Source organism: Trachinotus anak, unplaced genomic scaffold (genome assembly GCF_046630095.1).
Source record: "Trachinotus anak isolate AG129_WGS33_773 ecotype Australia unplaced genomic scaffold, CSIRO_AGI_Tana_v1 ptg000025l, whole genome shotgun sequence".
NCBI classification, from domain to species: Eukaryota; Metazoa; Chordata; class Actinopteri; order Carangiformes; family Carangidae; genus Trachinotus; species Trachinotus anak.
The window spans coordinates 2384736-2406917 of record NW_027273876.1 but is presented as its reverse complement, the minus strand read 5'-3'; the positions used below and the strand labels follow the sequence as shown (position 1 = coordinate 2406917).

The 22182-nt window shown below is 42.2% G+C and overlaps 1 protein-coding gene and 1 long non-coding RNA gene across 12 annotated transcripts in view; one reads left to right on the top strand and one right to left on the bottom strand.

Moving 5' to 3' along the window:
- Positions 1 to 22182, top strand: part of srcin1b (SRC kinase signaling inhibitor 1b) — a 94707-nt gene that overhangs the window by 31623 nt on the left and 40902 nt on the right. For 9 of the 10 annotated variants that reach the window (XM_071462360.1, XM_071462367.1, XM_071462366.1 and 6 more), the window contains exons 2-3: positions 697 to 1004; positions 13602 to 13628. In XM_071462360.1, coding sequence (XP_071318461.1) covers positions 697 to 1004; positions 13602 to 13628 — 335 coding nt within the window. The remainder of the gene's footprint in view (positions 1 to 696; positions 1005 to 13601; positions 13629 to 22182) is intronic. The other variant, XM_071462363.1, reaches the window with a different exon arrangement.
- Positions 18493 to 20226, bottom strand: LOC139608516 (uncharacterized). 2 transcript variants are annotated; one of them, XR_011685044.1, is made up of 3 exons: positions 20090 to 20226; positions 19660 to 19906; positions 18493 to 18627 (listed from the first exon to the last, which is right to left on the bottom strand). It is a non-coding gene; the product is annotated as an uncharacterized lncRNA (long non-coding RNA). The 2 variants fall into 2 exon arrangements; XR_011685045.1 differs by having other exon boundaries at positions 19660 to 19838; positions 20090 to 20155.

The window sequence follows — 22182 nt, the reverse complement described above, 5'->3', positions numbered from 1 at the left end:
ATATAGCACATTTCAAGTAAACGAGAGAAACCAAATCCTTCAAGGTTGGATGGTGGGTCCATGTGGGCGTGGCTGGGAGCGTGACCAAGGGCGGGGACTGCTTTGTTGTGACATCACAAAGTTCCAGAAGTCCTGATACTTTCACAGTATGAATAAAGAACCTAGACCTGCTTTATAATCACAAACACATGGACATCTACCTTTAGATGTTCTACATATATAATGTGTTGTTCCAGTGTTAACGGTTTCTCTTTAGTAGCTGCTCTGGAGCTCTCAGTTGTGTCCCATGTTCTCAGTCAGTGTTTTGGTTCAGAGTTGATAGTTTGACCTTGGAAGCAGCAGTTGACAGAACAATCTCACCTCAAGGTCCAAAGAGTTCTTATTCTATATTATCTACGTTGTTTTGCTTGACCATGATATCATCATAATGTCATTAAATTCTTTTGCCTAAATATATGCACATGTGTCATGTTAACCACGAACCTGATGAGACTTGTTTCCAGATGTTGCCTCTCCAGGAGTTAAATCCAGTATGTGGATCATTTCTGCTTTTTCCTTTTTCCATGTTGATCATCATGACACTGATGACATTAATACTTGTCTCACTGCTAATGCTTCACTTCCTACCTCTCTCTCTCTCTCTCTCTCTCTCTTTCCCCCTCTCCCCTCTGTTCCTACCCCCTGCCCCGGTTGCAGGTCGAGAGAAGAGAAAGGGTCCCATGATCTCTGCCGGTGATGCCGAGTTCCCACGGGATTACCACACCCTGGCTGGCGGCGGCAACCGCGGGGCCCGGCGGTTCCCCGACAACACCAATGGGGGGTTCACGTCGTCCTCGCTGGACCGCCGCCACAACTCCGTGGCCGCCAAGAGCCTGGAGGCCCTGAACAGCATTCACAAGGCGGACATCGAACGCCAGCGAGACGCCCTCATGGACCTCCAGAAAAACAAGTACTCCAACAGCCCGGGCAGCATGTCGCAGGGCTCTGCCACCGCAGGACGACAGGTAACTGCACCGTGCACTTAACACACCTAATTAGCTGACAACAAACAAAACAACAAAGACTCCTGCAATGTTTTCCCATGGCAACATGAGTATTATTATAACTGCATCAGCAGTGGTCACTAAAATCCTCATTAATACTGCACATAATAAAGAACACATCTCACACACACTCAATTAATTTCCATAAAAATAGACCAAGGTTGGATGATTCTGATTTTGCCTCCAATCCTCCTGAGGACCCGTCGACATAAAGACTCTCCTGCACCAGACACCACTGTTTACCTTTCTAATCGAACATCAGCTACAGTTTATCCACCGTTGCCTCTATAGTACGTGAGGATGTACAGCTCCCACAGCCACAGGCCTGCGAGAATACCAGGAGCAAATACCACACATACTGGAGGATATCAAAGGAGCTGTGAGGGAGATTGTACTCAATGAATGTGCCTGTGTGAAGCAGCAGGAGACGAGATAATGCACCATAAAAGCAGCTGTCATCAGCCCAAACAAACAGCAAACATTAGACTAGAACAGTATATGGTCACATGTGTTTTTTTTATGCCTTGTGTCCTGATATTCACACATTTCTAATGTTTCCCTTGGGCAGTTTAGTGATTAAGATAAGAGCTTATCAACACTTAAATAGCAGAGCCTCCATGTACAAGCTGAAGCTTGCACATTGTTTATATATATATATATATATATGTGTGTGTGTGTGTGTGTGTGTGTATATATATGTATGTATGTGTGAATATATATATATATATATATATATATATATGTATACTTAGATCCAACTGTGTTTATACACATTCAAACATGTATTTGTATATATATATATATATATATATATATATATATATATATATATATACTTCTATCCAGATGTTTTTATGCAGTTTCTCTGCCTCTGTGCTGGTGCTGGCAGCAGCCCTGGCCCAGAGTTTGCAGGTTGTCCGTCCGTCCCACTCTCATCAATGTGATGCATCAGGAACTTGAGGGAATTTCATTACATCCGGAACAAACTTTAACTTGGGCCCAAAGATGAACTGATTAGAATTTGGTTGTCAAAGGTCAAGGTCACCATGACCTCATAAAACAATTCACACACTAATTAACTGCAACTGGACTGGTTGGCGGAAGTGCTTAGTGGAACTGTTTTTAACGCTGGACTCATGAAATAAATCTGGAGTAAAGTCTGATGGAAACAGGTTTTCAGAATGCAGAAAGTTTGATGCTGTGGTAACAGTTTACCAAATATGACTGTGTTGGTTCATTAATTAATAAGTAGTTCAACAGAGTCTGGCTGAAGCTAATTTACAACCCTCCACTGCATGAGAAAGAATAAAAGAGAATAAGAATAAAAAGAGCAGGGATGAGTTGGGACTGGGTGATATAACGACAAATATCGAAATAGAATTGGACGGGTATGCAATACTCTCAGATATCATGATATATCTCACCATATGAGATTTCTTTCATAATAATGAAATAGTTTATTTTTTTTGCAGTTTTTCACAGCCTGCTCATTTCTCTTTAGTTGCATATATTATAAAAAAGAAAACCTGAAACATAAGATAAAATAATGTATTATGTATTTTTACCAAAAAAAACCCCAAAAAACTACTGAAACATAGAACACAACAATATAACTATTTAATTAGAATTTGAAATATAATCTCCCCATTGGGCTGGACTGTATTGTTATATTACCTTTTGAATTTTGCCCCAGCTGATGCGTCAGATGTACTGTATGTATGTGGGGGGGCGGGTCTGTGTGAAGCCAATTTGAAGCCCCCATCTCTGTTTCGACTTTGAATTTCAGATTAAAATTACTAAACAAACAAAAAGCTTCTGCTCCAGATGAAACCACACGATAAAGACTAAAGAATAAACAGAGCAGGGATGAGTGCAGGTGGGGTGATGTATATTTGGTCCCTCTGTTTACATCGGGTTGGTTGTGTTAGGCCACTGAGGCCAATGCTATAAATCAGTGATTAATGGCAGTATTTGATTTTGGCATCAAACGTTTTGGGAGAATTTATTTCTCTCCTGCAGAACTGTACCATTTGAATAAAGAAATATATTCTGAAATTATCTATCGCTGTATGTATTTTAATACAGATCCGGGCCCACATTTCCGTACAATAACAAATCTAGAGGAGAGTGCAGCCCTGGGGGAGGTATGAGCTCGCTGAGTGCTTTCTCTATTTCCACATGTGAACATTTTCTTCCTGCGAGATAATAGGAGCACATTGGTGGGCTCAGAAACCCACACAAGCGCATTACGTGGCGAGATGTCTCTGGGGCTTTCGACACACACAGCGGAGGCATTTTTATGACCGGCTTGCTGGGTCAGTAATGGACACTTTTTTAGTGGTTATTATCTGAGAGAGTGAGCAATAGAATATGGAGAAAAGCATTTAAGTGAGTCAGTGAGAAAATGTCAGAATGTGAACTATATGATATTAAACTCTCCGCTCCATCGGATCTCTTCTTCCTCCATCTCTCTCGGCTTCATATCCTCCCTCTTGTTCTGCCATCACTCACCACGTGCTCTAACTTGATACCTGTGACAGTGGGTCCAAACAGAACAACCTGCATCAGCTCTTCTCTGTGCACCTTGAAGGAATCGGTCAACATCTGGAGGGAATACATTGACGAGATGATCTTATGTCTGTGCACAGCACACATCTGGCTGTTTCTAGGCTTTAGCACAAAGACAGGAGGTAAAACCTGTAAATCTGACTAATTAACACACTGAATCTTGTTTGTTTACCTGCAGGAGATCAGACACGTACAGTTTATTTATCGGTGCAGCGTCTCAGACTGTAGCCTGGGTTGCCAGATGCAGTGAGCACAGGTTTTGGGTTTGGTCTCTGTGTAGGCACAATGTTGGTCTAACAATCAGAGTGAATTAGTTTTGTTAGCCTTCATCAGGTCAGGAGGCGGGGTTATCCTGCCCTAACCAATCAGCGTTAAAGTCAAGGACACAGTGGCATTTCCTGTGAGCAGCCGACTGGATATTTGTCGCAGAAATATGCTCATTAAAGAGCTGTTGTGTCTGTTAAATTGACTGAAACAACACATACAGCTGCATTAATCTCATCAAACTTTATTTTAAGACCCTTTTTTTTTATCAGTTTTTTTCTTCTGGCTGTGGCACAGGAAGGCGACGTCTGCATTCTTAATACGTCTATAAAAAACACTGACGGGCTCCGTTGTTTTCACAACCAGGGAACTAGGCGAGCTTGATGATGACGAACCTAACGAGCACAAATGGAGCACTAGTTAAGTATTAGTTAACGCTGGGGCTGCAGCTATTTACAGCCAAAAGAAAATCAGGGCTGCAGCCTCTGTCAATTACACCTATAGTCATAAAACACACTATTTATAGACATGAGGGAAGCTCACTAAATATTTTTAGAAGAAACTTCACTTTAGCCTTTAACCAGCTCTGACTCTCCTGATACAGGCTTGAAATTCTCTCTTCTTCTCTGCATTCATGCTCTGCTGCACTTTTTTATAATGTTGATCTTACTTGATTTTATGAATTCTATGTTTTCTATTTTTACCTTGATTTTATTATTATTCAGTTGGTTTTATTTTCCCTCTGATGCTCTGCCTTCTGTGTCTTCTGTTGTTTTTAACATTAATCAGTCAAAAATATTCACACAAACATCACAACTGAACATCAGTCGCAAAACATGAATGCAGGTGTGAAGGACAGCCTGGTGGTCTCGTTGAACAAATGAGACACAACATGTTAATTATTGAGCTCTGGAGGTGAAAAGAGGAGACTTCTGGTCCTTATGCTAAGCTAGGTTAACCTCCGCCTGACTCCAGCTCCATTTTCTCATCTGATTCCCAGAGGGAAAGAAAATAACTGTACTGCCCTGAAACGTTGAACTGAACATCTTTAAGTCTGCTCTCTCCGTTCTCTCAGCTTCTGTCCATCACGTCTCAGTCTCTCATCTCACCCGTCCAGCTCCTCCCTCCTCTCCGCCCACTCTTTGCTCTCCATGTGCTGTGTCTATTTACCCAAACCGCACCATCCATCCCCTGATGGAAGAGGTGGACTGAGACGGGGGAGAGAGAGAGAGAGAGAGAGGGAGAGTTGGGAGAAACAGGTGGAGTCTGCTGTCGTCATGGCAACCCACTGCCTCCCATATAAGGCAAGTGAGTGATATCATATGGTTGGCAATGCTTGAGCTTTGGAAGGAGGCACAGGCTGTACTGAGTGAGAGGCAACAGCAGCGGGAGAGAGAACGAGCGACAGGAAGAGACAGTGAAGGAAGGAGGGAGGGTGTTTTTTTTTTTTAATCGTTTACATCGGGGACGAGGGTCGAGAAAGAGTGACACACACAAGGGGAGAGAGAGAGAGAGAGAGAGAGAGAGAGGACAGGAGGAGGAGGAGGAGGAGGAGGAGGGGCAGGAAGGGATGCTAACTGCCTCTTAGGCGCTACTACGGGTACAAGCAAGGGGGGACTCTGGCGGATCCTCGGGGCGCGGGAAAGACACAGAGCCGCAGTGAAAAAAAAAAAATCATGGAGAGGGGGGAGGAGGAAGAGGGAGGCATGTGGAGCGGGAGGATGCACCAGGCGGCCGACGTGCTCATTAAGTAGCAACGGTAACTCTCTCTAACCCCGTCCTTGCATCCTCAGCTGAGACGTTTGGGCATTCCTCTGTGGAGCTGCCATGACTGTGTGACGCTGGTGCTGCTGCATGGCTGATGACGGAGTAAAGGGTGATGGAGTGATGTAAAGTACAGGAGTGTGTGTGTGTGTCTGGATCTTCTCCTTGTATGTGGATGCATGTGTTTGTCTGTGCCGTCTATAAAGATAGTTGGAGCTGGTGATGAACAAACAACTCATCATCTCCTCTCTTTCTGTTTTGTGTGTGTGTGTGAGTGTGTGTGAGTGTGTGTGTGTGTGTGTGTGTGTTTTAGGGAGGTGTTCCCAAGCAGGCAGGTGTTGGCCAGGTGTGTCTGTGCTGCCGCAGTGATGTGTGTGAATTCATGTGTGCACATGTTTGGAAGCCTGTGAGCTGTGTGGAAGCAAAAACACAAGTGTGTGTGTTTGTGTTTGAGTGAGTGCACATGTGTTGGCGTGTGTGTGTGTTTGGACTGGAAAGGCACACTGTGAGTGAGTTGGGGGGTGGCGGGGTGGGGTGGGATTGGGGGGGGCTAAAAGATGGCTACTTGGCATGCGGGTCAGGCGTGCACGTCTCTGTGCTCATCCCTCTCTCGCTGTTTTCTCTTTTTCTTTCCTCCCTCTCTCTTCTTCCCGTCTTTCTCCCCCCTCGTCTCTCTAAGCCCTGTCTGCCCAGGCGAATATGTGCGCCTCGGGATTTCAGCTCAAGTGATTGAGAAATATTGCAGGCAGTAATCACTGAGTCACGGCGCATAGGGGGCCTGTTTGTGTTAGATGAGACAGGTTTTATGTTCCAAAAAATGTCCGCTTGTTGGTGCATTAAATTATCTGTGGAGTGACTTGGCGGTAATTCTTGTCATTCCAATTTAAGGTGAATAAACCATGGGAGCGGGTGATTACACAGCGCACAGCTCTGTGTGAACGCTAAGATATATTAGGGATTATAACACAATGGGTACTTGACTTCACAATTATCAGCTGTTTGTTTCTGTTACAATAATTTTTGACAAGAACCTGTGAGTATGGTGATAATATTAACGTCTGTTTCCCAGTCGTCAACCTGTAATTACGAGGCCACCATGTGGAAGGAAGTGCTGCAAAGTTGAAACCATGAAGTCAGCTGGAGGCTATTGAGGTTGCCAGCTCTGTTGTCTTGAGAAATTATCGCTGACAATATTATTATTCTTTAGCAAGAAAAAAGTGAACTGGGGAGATAAATGGAAGTGGGGCGTTTATTGATCGCAGACGAGGAGGCCAAAGTATGAATCTGCTCAGAGAAAGCATTCAGGCAAATCTCAAAGCTTGTGCTTATCAGATCAGATGAAGAGAGCAGCAGCATGAAAGTAAGACAGGAGGGTAATAGAAATAAATAGTCCAGGCCATAAGTATTTGGACATGTTTTTTATTCATCAGGCTCTGAGCTTCAGCACATTCAGTTTGAAATAAAATAATAGCTACTACATTTAGGATTATCCCAAAAGTCACGATAATACGATGTTGTCATATTTTGCTGGGAATATCGAGATATTCAATATTATCAAATATCACAATATTTCATATTATTGAATATCAGCCCAAGCCTGACTACATGTAGCTTTAGTTTGAGTAGATGTGTGACATATGGGTCCTTTTAACACATAGTGCCCAAATTAAAAGGCAACTACATGTTTCTTGGGCATCTGTTGTCATTTCAATGTTAGTTTGGCCATAAAAGAGCTCACACATGGCTCAGAGGTAATTGAGAGTGAGAATGAGGTGACCATGCAAGTGAAGAACATAATAACGAGGCTAAAAAATAAAAGCAAAAATCCATCAGAGAGAGATCAAAGGTAGCTGGTTCGCTAAGATCCACAGAAGCAGATGCACACTGGAAAACTACACAATAACAAATGACCTGGGAGACCAAGGAACGCAAATGTTGTGGATAACCAGAAAAGAAAACCTGTTTCTGACTGCAAAGCAAGTCAAGAACGCTCTCTGGGATGTAGGCGGACGTGTTTCCTCATTAATGATCAAGAGCAGACTTCAGGACCTGAACCTCAGAGGATTCGCCACAAGACGCAAACACCTGTTAACCTCAAAAACAGAAGGGTCAGGCTGCAGTTCACAAAAACACAGAAAAAGAAACCGGTAGATTCTGGAAATAACTTCAATGGATTCATCAAACCAAAAAACAACCTCTATCAAAACGATGGTCATGACCCAGAGCCACCACCTCATCTGTTCTGGCTCGGGCACATATGGCTGACAACAGAATTGGTACATTGGCATTTATTGATGATTTCACTCCTGATGGAAGCATCAGGATGAATGAAGACGTCTACAGCAGCGTCCTGTGGCTTAGATTCAGCAAAACACATCAAAACCCATTTGATGACATTTAGCAGAACGACGATCTTAAACATAAGGTCAAAGCAGCCAAAGAGCTTTTCAGGGTGAAGAGGTGGTCCTGTCACCGGTCACCTGATCTCAGTTTGACTGATCTTAGTCCACTTGGTGAAAACCAGGCCAAAGGGAGAGACCCCAGTTTAAGCAGGAGCTGAAGGAGGCTGCAGTGAAGACATGGAGAGCATCACCAGGGAAGCTCCAAGTCTACAAGGAAGAGTCTGCTGACATCAGTGGGTGGGAGACTTCAGGCGGTCATTGACTGCAAATTCAAAAATATTTAACATGATAATTTAGTTAGATGGATCTGTCCAATTACTTTTGAACACACTCCCACACAGCTGTTTCAGTATTGATGCAAACCTACTCAAAGACTTAAATAAAGACTTCAAAGTGAATTTGTTAAAGCTCAGAGCCTGATGACCCCAAAACTGTCCAAATACTTACAGTCTGGACTGTATCTGCACTGTCACAACTATATATATATATATAAAAAGTCATTATGTTTAAATAAAGTCTTGTTGAAAGAGATGGAGACACTGAGGTAGAGAAGGTCCTCATTTGGTTTAATCAACAGACTGAAGATTATCATTATATTTACACTATAGATAGGTCTGTGTGGTAATACTGATGCAGAATGACTGGTGCCTTTTTCAGGCTGAACACTTGACATTTTCGTCTGGAGAAAAAAACTGAAAAGAGGAATGTAAATGTTCTTTCCAGTCTGCTTCTTCATTTGTTGTCTGAAGGCTTGAAGGGTTAGGCTGAGGGATTAAGGTTCGTCCATGTGAGCATGGACCAGAAATACATGGACACAGTCAGTTGTAAGCTGTGTCCCAGTTCACGTCCTTCAGAGGCTGCATTCAAAGACCGATTGTGTCACAGCGGTGCGACTACACTGTCCCATTTCGAAGGCTGCGTACTCCTTTACTGCGCAACAAAGGCTCTAACGGGTGGATCCTTCAAGGTCCAACCTATCCCAAGATTCATAGCGTGGTGGTAATGTAAATTCTAGCATTATATATGGCGACAAACTCCAAAAGAGAGCCTGAGGATGATACTTTTAAAGGTAAGTATTGAGCTGCAGTTCAGTTCGGTACAACAAGGGCCTTAAAACCCAAAGGTTTGTGAAAAAAGGTTGTGCGTTGTCAAGGTTGTTTGGCGACAGGAGCCACACTTTGCAATGCAACAGTAAGGAAAATTCTCCGCAGGCCAGACCGTCTCATGTCGGTTGGGCCTTTATTGTCTACAATATGGCCCCTGAGCTGGGACACAGCAGTAGACTCAAGTGATCTTAGACCATTTTCAAGACTTCAGAGTCTGATTAACTGCATGTGGATGTGTCATCCTACATATTGGCTAATGAATTTCTAGAAGTGTTAAATTACAAATAGTTTGCAAAATATAAAAAAGGATTTTTAAGGACAGAAAGGCTGAAAAAAAAAAAAAAATGTCTGGGATGCAGAATCTGGCCGTGCAGACTTTGTGTTTGATTAAATGTGAGAGGAGAAGCCAAGTGGTTTTGTTTGGTTGCGGTGCAGCTGAAGCTGACTGAGGCTGGGTGGCATCAGATCAGGTATGATTGTGCTGGTTTGGTCACCGGGCTTGGACACGGGCCTGGAAGCCACACTGAGCTGTGAAATCTGGGTCACGGCAGCCCACAGGCCCGTCGAGGTCTTTGTTTCTTCTGTCCTGCCTGCTCCGCTTCATATTCAACATGAAGTGAGACGAATTTCAAAAGTTGCAACTGAGGTTTCAGGAGCGAGCAGAGAAAATCTCTGGGATTCAGGCAGCTCCCAGAACAGCTGCTCAAACATGAATTAAGTTCCACCTACACCTTAGTTTAATTATTAAGAGGATTTGTGTTTTCAGAAGCTCTCAGAGCGTCTGTGATGGAATTTAGACTCACAGACGACATGAACACACCTGAGCGCTGAATTTAAAGTCATATTAAAATAACCCAAAAGTGCAAGTCGGTATTAAAATGTGTGCGGTGGCAGCTGCAGTGTCAAATATGCACACTCTCCCTCTCACTGAAATAGATGTAAATTGTTTGTTGTGACAGTAGATTTGTAGCTTTCAGTGTTGGAGAAATCAGCGAGGTGCTGAGAGCCAACAGGCAGCATACAAATGTTAAACTCAGTCCTGTGTGAATATGTTTGGAGAACAGTCAGGATGACTGAGCTTCATATGATAAATGCTTCTAGTTGCAGTAAAACATTGTTGAGGATCTGGGATGTTTGTCTGGAGCTTTTCATAGAGAGGATCAGAGAGGAATTATTCCCTGTGAGTCTCTTTGTGATGACGTCGTCTGCAGTTACACGTCTGTAATGAACTTGTTCACTCTTCTGTCTGTCTGTCAAAACATCAGGTCATCTTAAAATCTTAAAGGTCCCATATTGTATCAAGATAAGAACCTTAAAACGAGCCGTCAGGACTTCTGGAACTTTGTGATGTCACAAAGTAGTCATCGCCCTCAGCCACGCCCCAAGCCACGCCCACCGAGACCCACCATCCAACCTTGCAGGATTTAAGTCTCTTTTTTGTTGGTTTTGTGTCTCTGTGTTGTCACATTGTGTCATTTTGTGTCTCATTGTGTTTGTTTTGAATGTCATTGTGGTAATTTTAAGTCTCTCTACTTGGTGGTTTTGTGTGTCTCCTGTTTTGTTGAGACTCTCATTGTGGGTCTTTTTTGGGGCCTGTTTGTGTCTCTTTGTTTTCAGTACCAGTGTGACTGACCATGAAAAAAGCTACTAAGCTGCACTCAGTAAATGAATTTGAATTTAAATGGGTGAACTCTGCAGAAACCTTGAAACATGAAGGGAATTATTCTTTTCATTGTTGTGTCAAATGTGATATCAGATTCAGCTACAAGTCAAATCGACTGAGATGATGACATTTGATTACTGTTGAGACAACCTCTATCAGGGCTCTGTGTTCAGTTACACACAGTTTGCTGACGTGCATCAATACACTGCAACGTGCAGCTTCTGTTCACAGCTACAGTCAAAGTCCCTGATCGAGGGCGACTTGGCTGACCTGTAGAAAACATTGGACAGGAGCATCTCTGTACAATAACATATAGAGGCAGACATCATGGCACTGATAAGAGCAGTCTGATCCAGAAGCTCATTCTGCACCATCATGTGTGACTGACTGATTGATTGATTGATTGATTGATTGATTCATGGGTTTTGAGGATACTGCTGCCTCTTCTTTTCAGGACCTGAATAAATACACAGTTATCTGTTCAGCAGGATATTGTTATCAGTCAGCACGAAGCTAGTTTTTGGTTTTATCTTTGCACCTCTTCCTGAGACATCAAACATCACAATTTATTGACATGACTGGACAGGCAGTAATGATCCCTGCTGCAGAGTTATTATAGCTTTTCTCAGTTGTCACGACTGCTTATCATCATCTCGACAGTCTCGTCCAGCTGCTTTAACAAGGACCACAGTGGAAACAGTCGGACTCTATCATGTTAAAGCCAATGATTTCTCTATATTGTGTCTAATAATTGTTTTAATTATCACAAATAAACTAGTAGAACAACTGGAACTCATGGATTGCTGTCAGGGCTTTCCAAATTTCTAAATTTGTTATTTTGATAGTATAAAAATGTTTGTTTTTATCATAATGCATCTGGATCCACACATATGTATGTGCAGTAGTTCACTAGTCCAAAAATCCACTATGAAAATATCACTGACGGAGAAAATGACCTAAGCTGCAGTAGCAGAATAGTTGAGCAGTATAAAACCACCTTGTGTAGGCCGCAGAAGGTCTCTTCTCTTGGAGAGCAGCCATCCTTTCTGTCTCTTTCATGTCTTTTTCTTTCTCATCGCTGTCAGGACTGAAAAAAGACTCATGCAGAGACCTTGTGTTCAGATCCATTCTCTGATTGAAGACATTCAGCATTCATCAGTCCTCGTTTAGTGAGTGGAAACTGTTCAGGAACGAGTGATGACTGGTTGGGCTTCACAGAAGACACCTCTCATTCAGCAGAAACTGGTGGAATCTTGAGTGGGTTCTTCACAGTGACAGCTTCTCTCTGCCAGGAGAGGTTGAAGCTGCTGCAGGGTCAGGAGCTGACTGTGTGCATGGGGGCATCGTGTTGCAGACACGACTGATGATAAGCATTGCTCTCTCCTATTGTTTAGCCACCACTGCCGTCAATTATTGATGGTTTCTGGAAATCAGCAGAATCTATGGACTGATAAATAATAACCAATGGAAAAAACTACAAAACTGAGTGATAGATTGATGCAAAACTCAGTCTGAACTGTGGAAGTTTTATATGACAGCAATTTTCCAATAAGGACGGGGGGGGGGGCAGCCAACCTTTTTGTACAGGATGCAATGATGAATGTTATGAACGTCATCAGTAATGAACCTGAGAGCAGATGCTGGTCGACAGCATCGCAGCTGAAGCATGTCTGCACAAGATGTCACCGTAATCTGAAACTGATGAGGGAAGGTTGAAGAAAAAGAGGTTGGGGTGGATGGATGAATATGACCCAGGAGAGCGGTGTTCGATTCCCATGTGACAGGAGCAGTTCATGTTATTTCTATTATCCGTGACTGTTTGTTGTTATTATTGTAACCATGACAACAAGGATTGTCTAATGTTGAGGGAGTACTTATTTTAACCCAAATCACCATCTTTTCCTAAACTTAAACAAGCCAAACAAAACAAAACAAAACGCTGACCTGTGTGGTAGTTCAGGTTGGAGGACTGGTTTGGATTTGATGCGTGACTTTTGCAGGACAATGTCTAAGTGATGCTCGGCTGTGATTGATTTTATGTGGATGCGGTTGTCCACATACATTTGGCCCTAAAGCACATGCAGCCTCAGCTGCTGTATCTTAAACACCTGAACGCCGGCCTCTTCGCAGATGAAGTGAAGATGGCAGCTTCTTAATCCAGTGTCGGTGCGTCACTTTAATCCTGCTCCTGGGTCCATGCCAGACATCTCAGGAGAGTGTGGGGCTGAGTTTAGGAGCTGCCAGGCCCGACATCATTAGTATGTGTGTGAAGTCACTGTAAACATTTGATTAATTGCTGAGAGGCAATTACAAGCAATTAAAGTCCTATTATGATGGCAGTGAAGGACAACATAAGTTAATCTGACAATCATCATGATAATTAGCTCATCATTTTCTCAAGTCTTAATGTAAAAAAAAAGCACTGTTTTGATTGGTTTGTTTGCTGGGACTGAACTTCAGTGTGTGGTTGTTTTAAAGAGTGGTGAAGACATTTCGGGGCATATCGCACCCACTGCACAGAAAATAATGTCCCGTTAAACCTGTTCGACTTCATTAGTCACACTCTGTGGTATCACTCACACATCTTCACATGGGAACCGAGTGACAAAGCACTTTCCCTCAGTCAGTCTGGTTTCATCTGGCCCTGCTTTTGTAGTGTGGTTGTACATGAGAAAATGTCTCACACTCGATCCTGTTTTTCCCTCTTTTACCCTCCCCTGTCCCTTTTCTGTCTCTTTTGCTCTTTGTTTTTCTCCCCCCCCCCCCCCCCCCCCCCCCCACCCCCCCTTAGCAACAGCCAAACTACTGGAGCTTCAAGGTCAGTGCCAATATTGTGTTTGTGTTTCAGTGTAAATCTGTGCCTCTGTGTGGATTTGTCTCTAATAGGATCACTTTCCATTGTGTCTCTGCATGCCTGCTTGCCCTCTTCGCCATTGCATCTAGTGTTGGCCACATTTTGGCAACTGTCTCTTGTACAATTCAATGGTAGCAAGTAAACAGAGTTCTTAGCCAGAAATGGCTAAGAAGAGACTGATTGGTTGCACATACTTTTTTTTGTCCAGCTGAGTACAGTTACTTATAACTTTGTACCATTGCGTGTAATGATTGTGGTCATGGTTATTGTAATGATTGAACACAACAGGCCAGTTTCTTGCAAGAGGAGACACATTTGTCCAGCTGCTGTGTGAAATACAGTATGTGGTCTAGTTCAGGTAGAAATCTAATGCCTTCAAAATCCTCTTGTCTGTAAAGGTGCTGTGCATGCAGAGTCCTTCAGAGCCTGTTTCCAGACCTCTGATGCTTTCACTGACTCAAACAGTTCTGGTGTTGTGCTCATTGACAGCTGTTTCCTTTGTTTGAAGGGAACGAGCCAATTGGAGTTCTGTAGCTGGGATGTAGACTGAGTTCATCATCTTCTGCTGAATAATGAAGTGAAACAAAATGGCAAATCCATCTGGAGTCGTGCAGGTTTTTAGTAATGCAAGCAGCAAAGTCAGCTTGTCTACCCACCGCTGTGTTCCAGACTGAAATATCTGAATTTGCTGGATGGATTTCCATTAAATATTATCCACACATTCATGTTCCTGAGGTGATGAGTTAATCATACTGACTCTGGTGATTCCCTGACTTTTCCTCCAGGATCAAATATCCTGATATATATATGAACTTTGAACTGCTGTTTAGTGGCAGCATTGCTTATACCTGAAACATAAAATCAAAAAAATCAACAATGTAATTATATAATATAAAAAAAACACCAGAAACAAAATATTACAATATTGTAATCATGTATTTTTATAATATTATATTTATTTTTTGTATTGTTTTGATTATGTATTATTAAAGAACAAATAAAAATACAATATAATTATATGTAATAAAACAATTTGTATTATTATAAAACAACTGAAACATAAAATACAACAATATAATTATATGATAAAAATCCCCTTACCACCCCACCCTCTGTGATAAATATGTATATTGCGATATTTGGGCTGGACTGTGTCGAGATATTAAACTCTAGATATCGCCCAACCCTACTGTGAAATATCTCAGATCTGACTGGCACAAAACGTTCATGGTGGATGGATCCTAATGACTGAGGTGACCCTCTGATGTTTCCCTTAGCGCCTCCATGAGGCCGACATTTGTGGTTTTGAGTGAAACGTCTCCACATCTGTTGGTTTCCTGTGGGACGAAGTGTGATAACTTGAGCGATCCCCTTACTTTTCATCTAGACTCATCATGTCGACTCAGACGCCACATAAGCTCGGTGTGCAGCAGTATTCCATTTCAAGCTTGTCATAGGCGTAAAGCTGCAGCCAGTGTGCCTCACCTGCAAGCCCTCGGGACAGTTACACCTGGGTTATTATTTGATTAGCTGAACGAGAGCAGTCCAGCGTGTAGTGATGGAGACAGCTGTGAGAGATTATTCATGCCCTCTTATTTCTTAAGGTAATATTAATATAATCTGTACTGTGTTACACACTTTGCCTAGTGACAGAAAATATGAGCTGGGTTTAGCTGACATGAGGCAAAAAAAAAAAAAATCATGTGCCAAATTTAAGCCCACGCCGTTACAAACACAAACACATGGTGTTACCTCCAGGATTTCTGAGGCGCTCGGATGCCTCTGTGTGAGAGTGTGCCCACACTGAACGCTACCATCAAAACGAAACCTCATTTTCACTTGGAGTCAGAATTTTTACCACAGCTCTGGCAGTGCGAGGGTGTAAATAGTGTGAAATGCACAAGTTAATCTGAAAATGGAGCCATTAGTGGTCATCAGTCACTGCCAGCTGCGTGTTATAGCTGCTATTAGTTTGTAGCTACAGCTGTAACACACCAAGATGGTCTCGAGTTTCCAAACTGAGGAACCTGACTCTCATTATGTGAAAATAGTTATGCAAAGAGAAACTTCCAGAGTGAGCTCGGCCAGGCGTATTGGGGGCAGATTAATCAAGGTCTGGAGTGTTTGCTTCTTGTGTTGTTGTAAAAACAATGACATTTAAATTTGAGTATGAACTAATTAATCACCAAAACAGTGGGTTTGCTCAAAGTGAGAACGTAATCCTGCCTTAATGAGCATCTGAGTTCATGTGATTATGTTTAAAGGGTCAGGAGTTAAAAATTGCTGTGTCTCCATGCAGAAAGATCTGGACTAATACACTGAGTTCTGCTCCTGAGACTTTGAGCTTTCATGGGACCATTTCTTCCTACTGAAGAAGTGTTCCCAACAGAAGTGGTTGATGGTATGTTGTGTGGATTATTTAAATGTTTGGGCAAAGACATGCTGCTGCTGAACCACACATGCACCTCCATTCACCTTCACTGGACTGAGGTGAAGGCTTAAACCTGGACAAATAAAACCAAAAGGATGCAAGTGACAAATGTTAGTTTTTGTAATTTGGGTGAAACAGTCATTAAAAATCCCAAACTAATGAAAAAATGAAACCGAGAGAAAGAACCATTTAACTGGTTGAGAAAATAAAACCTAAAATTCTCTTGCCACTGTTTCCCTAAACTAATGCAACACTGCAGAGCAATGAGCGACTATGATGCATAATTAGTTCCACCTCTGACTTGAACACATTATGCTCATTGAACAGACCCTTTGACCCTTAACTGCGATGTGGCCTGTGGAAGATTGTACTGTTGTGTATATGCTAACCTAAGCACTTACTGCAGCTTACAGCATCTTAACCATAAAATTACTTGGTATTCATGAAGGCTCCTTTCAAACCTATTGCTGATACAGCGAATATAAACTGCTGAAGGATTCTCTGAAATGGAACAATAGGAGAGCTGCAGCTTAAGGATTAAACATGGTGTCAAATATTTGATGCATTTTACACTATACACTATGAAAATGTTAAAGGGCTGATATTCTGTATTTTTTTGTGAAACTAACAGTGGAAATGTTGTCCGTGTGTATCCAGATCCTGGTATATCTTATTCCTCTGTGCCATAGAGCTCAATTGTTTTCCAGAAACTGTTAAAACGTGAAAAGTCTTTTAAAAATATTGATTTTAGTTTCCTCAAAAAAGTCCTTATAAGTATAAAGATTCAACACTGGCAAAACTGATACTTAAAAAAAAAACAAAAAAAAAACATCATTCCAGACTTTTGATGCTATGGAAAATTCAGATGTGGTCCTTTAAATAAATGTTATTTTTTGCTGATTATCCAGCTTGAGATCTTTTTTAATGATTAATTATTGACACTATAAGGAATCACAAAAGTGTAATATTAATGCCTACAGGTTCATGCACTTGATGAATAATTCTAGGCCGTATTATCCCTACTGGCTTTCACTGATATGTTTTATTCTTTGGTCAGAATGACTGTGAAGTGTGCGTGGTAATAGAAGGTCTGAACAACTCAAGTTTAACCTGGTGAAACCTGCAGAAACCACATCATTGAGCCACACCGTTGCCCAGGGTGACAGGTTACCATGGGCACACACACTGTAGTTTATATATAGCACATAAGCACCTCTCTTAACAAGGTTCATCGTGCTGCACATATGCAAACGAGTGTTGCAGGCACTGAATATGAGTAAAACATTAAATATTACACGAATAAAAAGATCCATGTTGTTAAGAGAAGTGCATTAAATAAATATAAAATCACAAAAAAACATCATCTAAAAGAAGCTTTATTATGTTGTTTTTTGAAGTACAGTTAGAGATAGCTAACCTGAAAACTAGCTAATGAAATGTGTATTAATCCGCCACTGAAAATAGTCCCCAACAAATGCATGATTACCTCCTGGCTGAAAACTGGTGCCCAGATGTTTTTAGAAAATAACTGTTATAAAACTGAACTTAGATATTTGACTTGTTTTTAAACTATTTATTTCAACTGATGTGAGTTAACAGTGAAGTCATAAAGTTTACATCGAAATGTAGTGGAAATTTTTTACTGAATTTAAAGAAATTTAGGAAAAGGAAAATGCAAAGGAAGGCATGTTTCCATCAATTGCTGTTATGTAAAATGCTAAGAGTTGGTTCTTAAAGATAAACAGCAGGTGGCGCTAATTCTCCAGTTGGTGCCGTTAAAACCAGTGAAAAAAACAAGGGTACAACAAGATGACCTGATTAAAAAAAAGCACAAGTTAAACATCAAATAGCGGAAATTCATAATTATATCACTACGCTGGGTTTTAAATCTCAGCCAAGTATAAAAAGTTACTTTAAATTTTTTAAATTTTTCCATTTTTTTTGCAAATTGAGAATGCACATAAAACCAGGTGGATGGAACCCACCTAATAATGAAACTACAGAATAACCTGTGTAACAAATGGCGTAGGAGCATGATGGCACTGATTTCAATTGTATTAAAAGTACTAATGGTATTTTTATGACGTGACCAGATTCTGGATGAAAAGCAACCTCCTTTATTGTATAATGCACATAATCTTTTCTAATTTTAGTGAGTGCATCGTGTTCTTCTCGTCACGTACAGTAGCAGCTGCAGCTCAACCATCTCCCTCGACTGTTTAGCTGGTGACAAACACACATGCTGGCTTTTTTTTTTTTTTTTCAATCTGCGCCTATTTGTTTCCGGTCTGCAGCAGGATTGGTTATCGCTCCTCTTCCTCTCAGGGAGTCAGGGAGTCAGGGAGTCTTGCCTCCTCTTCTGATGCAATAGAAACCCCTGCAGCAGTGCACTGCTGCGCTCGTGTGTGTGTGTGTGTGTATGTGTGTGTGTGAGGGTGGGTATGTGTTTAATAGTCCCCCACTGGTCTCCTTTGATGTTTCATTAGTTTGCCAACTCACTAAATGCGCACACAAACATGGACGATGCTCCCACTGCAAAAACACATGATAGATTACAAACAATTATGTTATGGTAGATATGAGCACACACACATTTTCATGCACACATGGGCTTGCAGTGGTCATGGAAGCTGTTTAAAAAAAAAAAGTGCATACATTGTGCACACATTTGAAGATCCCCTCTCACATGTTCCTCGAACAGAACAGGCAGAGGAGATTGTCAGCTTGTCCATAGGGGAGGACGTGGATTCAAACACCAGCCTGCGACTGCTGCTGCTGCTGCCACTGACACTGTCAGACGCACAATGGAGCAGAGTGCTGCATAATTCTCTCCTTTTCATCGCTCCCAGCTTCACTTATACAAATATTAATGCTCCATTTTACATGTGTCTTTCTGTCTGGAGTGGCCAAAGTAATCACAGCCCATTGTCTTGTGTCTTCGCCTCGGTGTTGAATTTGGAGGAATGTACCCACACTGTGGGCTTAGACAGGGAGAGGGAATAGTGGAGACAGCTTCAATAGGATCCCAATTATTTAACAGCCATCTTCATTTTGAAGGGACTTATAATGGAGCTGGTGGGATTTTTCTTCTGCTTGTTAAAGAAACCATAGTGACAAAGGCAAGGGAAAAGTTAATTAAAAAGAAGCGTTTGACTGTATAATACCACACCATACACAGAGCTATACTCTCTCTATCTCTATACACTTTATCACAAAGCCAGGACAAGAGTTGAGATGTTTTAGAGGATTCAAAAACACATTTTCCTACAATTCTTAAAGCTGCCATATGCCATAAGTTTTCTATGCATCCAAGCGAATATTGGGATGGGACAAGCTGCGGCTAACTAGTTAGCATGCTAACTTCAGTAGAAGACAAGAAGTGATAGAGATAGAAGAAAAACAAGAGGTTTTCTTTCCATCACTGGAGACAGCTCTTGGCACATAAAGGAATGAAGAAAGTAAACAGCTGTCAATGCTAACACTGTCTATGTAACAATAGCAGAAACTTACATATAGCACCTTTACAGAGGAACAGAAATTTAAAGCTGTCTGGGTCAGTCTCACCGCTCTCACAGCATCGGCTTTAGCAGGCAGATGTTTTCAGAGAACCAGCTGTAACAAAGCCAGTGTCCACCCAGCAGCAGACAGACACAGACAGAGAGCAGCTGGTGAAGACAGTGGAGCATTTAGCAGCTAAAGAGCCAGATGTTTCCCTCAGGAGCTGGTGGAGACCAAACACAGAGCTAAAAGAGAAGGAACACTGGACTGAGATTCATCAGGTGGACACAAACACATCTCCAATCGTGTTGGTCTGTAACAAAAAAACAAACAATGATTACAGGCTTAAGGTTTTTTCTTGTATTCATATTCCCAGAACATCCTGCTGGTAGCAGAATCAAGTCAAACATGTGGACTTGCACAGTTAGCTACAGGAGCACAGTTATTGCAGGTTTAAATTCTCGCCACTTTTTGTGTGAGGAAATATGAACAGTACCTGTGTTGTAGCTCGGTTGTATATTTTTATGTCGGAGCCCGGAGCTTCTTGACTAAGCATTTCCCATGACAACGGTTGAGTGTAAACTGCGAGCCGGCGTTGCTAGGAGACCTGTTGTCATCTTTCACGGTGCGCTGCTGACGGGGGAATATCAAATGTCCCATGAATGTTGATGCAAAGGTGTTTTGTTTTCTTTTTCAACTAGTCCACATAGATTTCTCTTGTTGGTATTTTCAGCTGTCGGCACAGGAACCATCATGCTGTTATTCCACAAGGACGCAGAAAGGCAGTTAGCTTAGCTCGCTGATGTTATCACTCATGTTATGTTAGCATGTGCTGAATCACTGTCGGCTCCTGCACACTCACAACAACGCTCAGATTTATTATGTTGACCTGTCAGTCTGATTAATCCTCCGTCATGAAGGGTCTAACGTTCAGTGTTTATTAAAACTGTTGATCATTGTGATCATTCTGGAGGCTGCAGGTTGTGTTGCTGTTCTACATTACAGAGGTCTTTTCTGTTATTTAGCCGACCCATACTGAGCCACATGGAGCAGACAAAACAAACATCTGCAGCTGATAACTGTCTCCAGCAAATGCTGCTGCTGCCCCTGATATGTAAGGGAATTATTATTATTATTTATTATTATTATTTTATAATTCAATTCTATAATTCATGATCTATGCTGTTTCAGACATACAGGTGCTGTAGGATCTGGTGGGTTTGGGGCTGATTGCTGTAGACGGGATTGAGAAGGATGAAAGATGGTTTTGTGGGATTTTTTTGATGGTTTTGATGGATTTTCAGCCTTATTCTTAAAACTAAGTCCAGATATCATCAGTCGTCAGCAGAAATTCATGCCCACTACAGAACCGCCAGCCTAGGGGATGCTGTTACTGCTGGAAAATTTCTTTTATTACAGTGAATCAAAGTCTTAGCAGTTTGTCTGTGGATCATACAAACTCACGCTAATCCTTTGATAAGATGTATTTTTGGATCATGTGTTTTAGCAGACGATGGCTTTTCCAAACTGCTCTGTTAAAACTGTGAAAGATACTTTACAGTTAAACACGATGGTACGATAATGAGTCATCTGCAAACATAGGAGGATGTTTTATTAAATGGTTTATGTCACCTCATGGAGCTTGTGAGCTTTGCAAGGCGCTCATCTGTGCTCCACGTGGCTCAGAGAACGTGACCAGGGCACTTTCTATACAGAGAGGCATCCCCAGACTCCCCCTGCCATATTTGTCCCAGTGAGCTAGCTCAACGCTAACCCATTCAGACAACTGCCTTTGTTGCCCTCGTGCTGTTTGGCTGTTGATATGATGCTCGGTGGAAAATCGCTATTCCCCAATCTGACTCGGAGAATAGCGGGAGTGTTCTCCACCGCTAAAAGGCTTAGGAGGCCGACTGCTGCAGTGTTCCCCCGACCGGCGCTGTGCTGAGGCACGTGGCCAGAATCACTTATTGACACTTCACTGCCATCTGTCAAGGCTGTGAGGTTTGCTTAGCGGGCTGCACATTAATAAGGCTGAACTTGGTGGAAAGCAATAACAGGATGAAAAGTTCCCACTAGATTTTATGGGAAAGACAATTATCTTTCACTGTTGGCTGAGGATCTGAAGTAATATAGAGACGGAACGGGAGTGAAGGCTGTGTTTGCACTGTAGACTTGGCTGACTGTATAAGCACGAGGGCTTGTATTGTTTGTTTTATAAATACAGTGAAATCAGGAGGTCAGACAGATCGTACGTGTCAGTCTGTGGACGTCAAGGTCCAACCCCGACTCCAATCAGTCCACAATCAGGATAAAACCTCTGCTCAAAACACTTCAACCATGACTCCACTCGCTCAGCGGGGAATATCCAGGCAGGGAAGTGAACAAGAGGTTCCCTCCTCTCACTTTAAAAACTAGTGCCCTTGAGCAAGGCAATTAACCCCCAGCTGCTCCCGTGGAGCTGCTCTGTGGGAAATGGAACAAGGCTGTGGCTAAATCAGGCAGCTCACGAGTGAACGTGTGTGTGTGTGTGTGTGTTCCTCGCCTCCTTCACCTGCCTCTCCTCCCTCAGGCTGTTGCTGTAAAGATGTG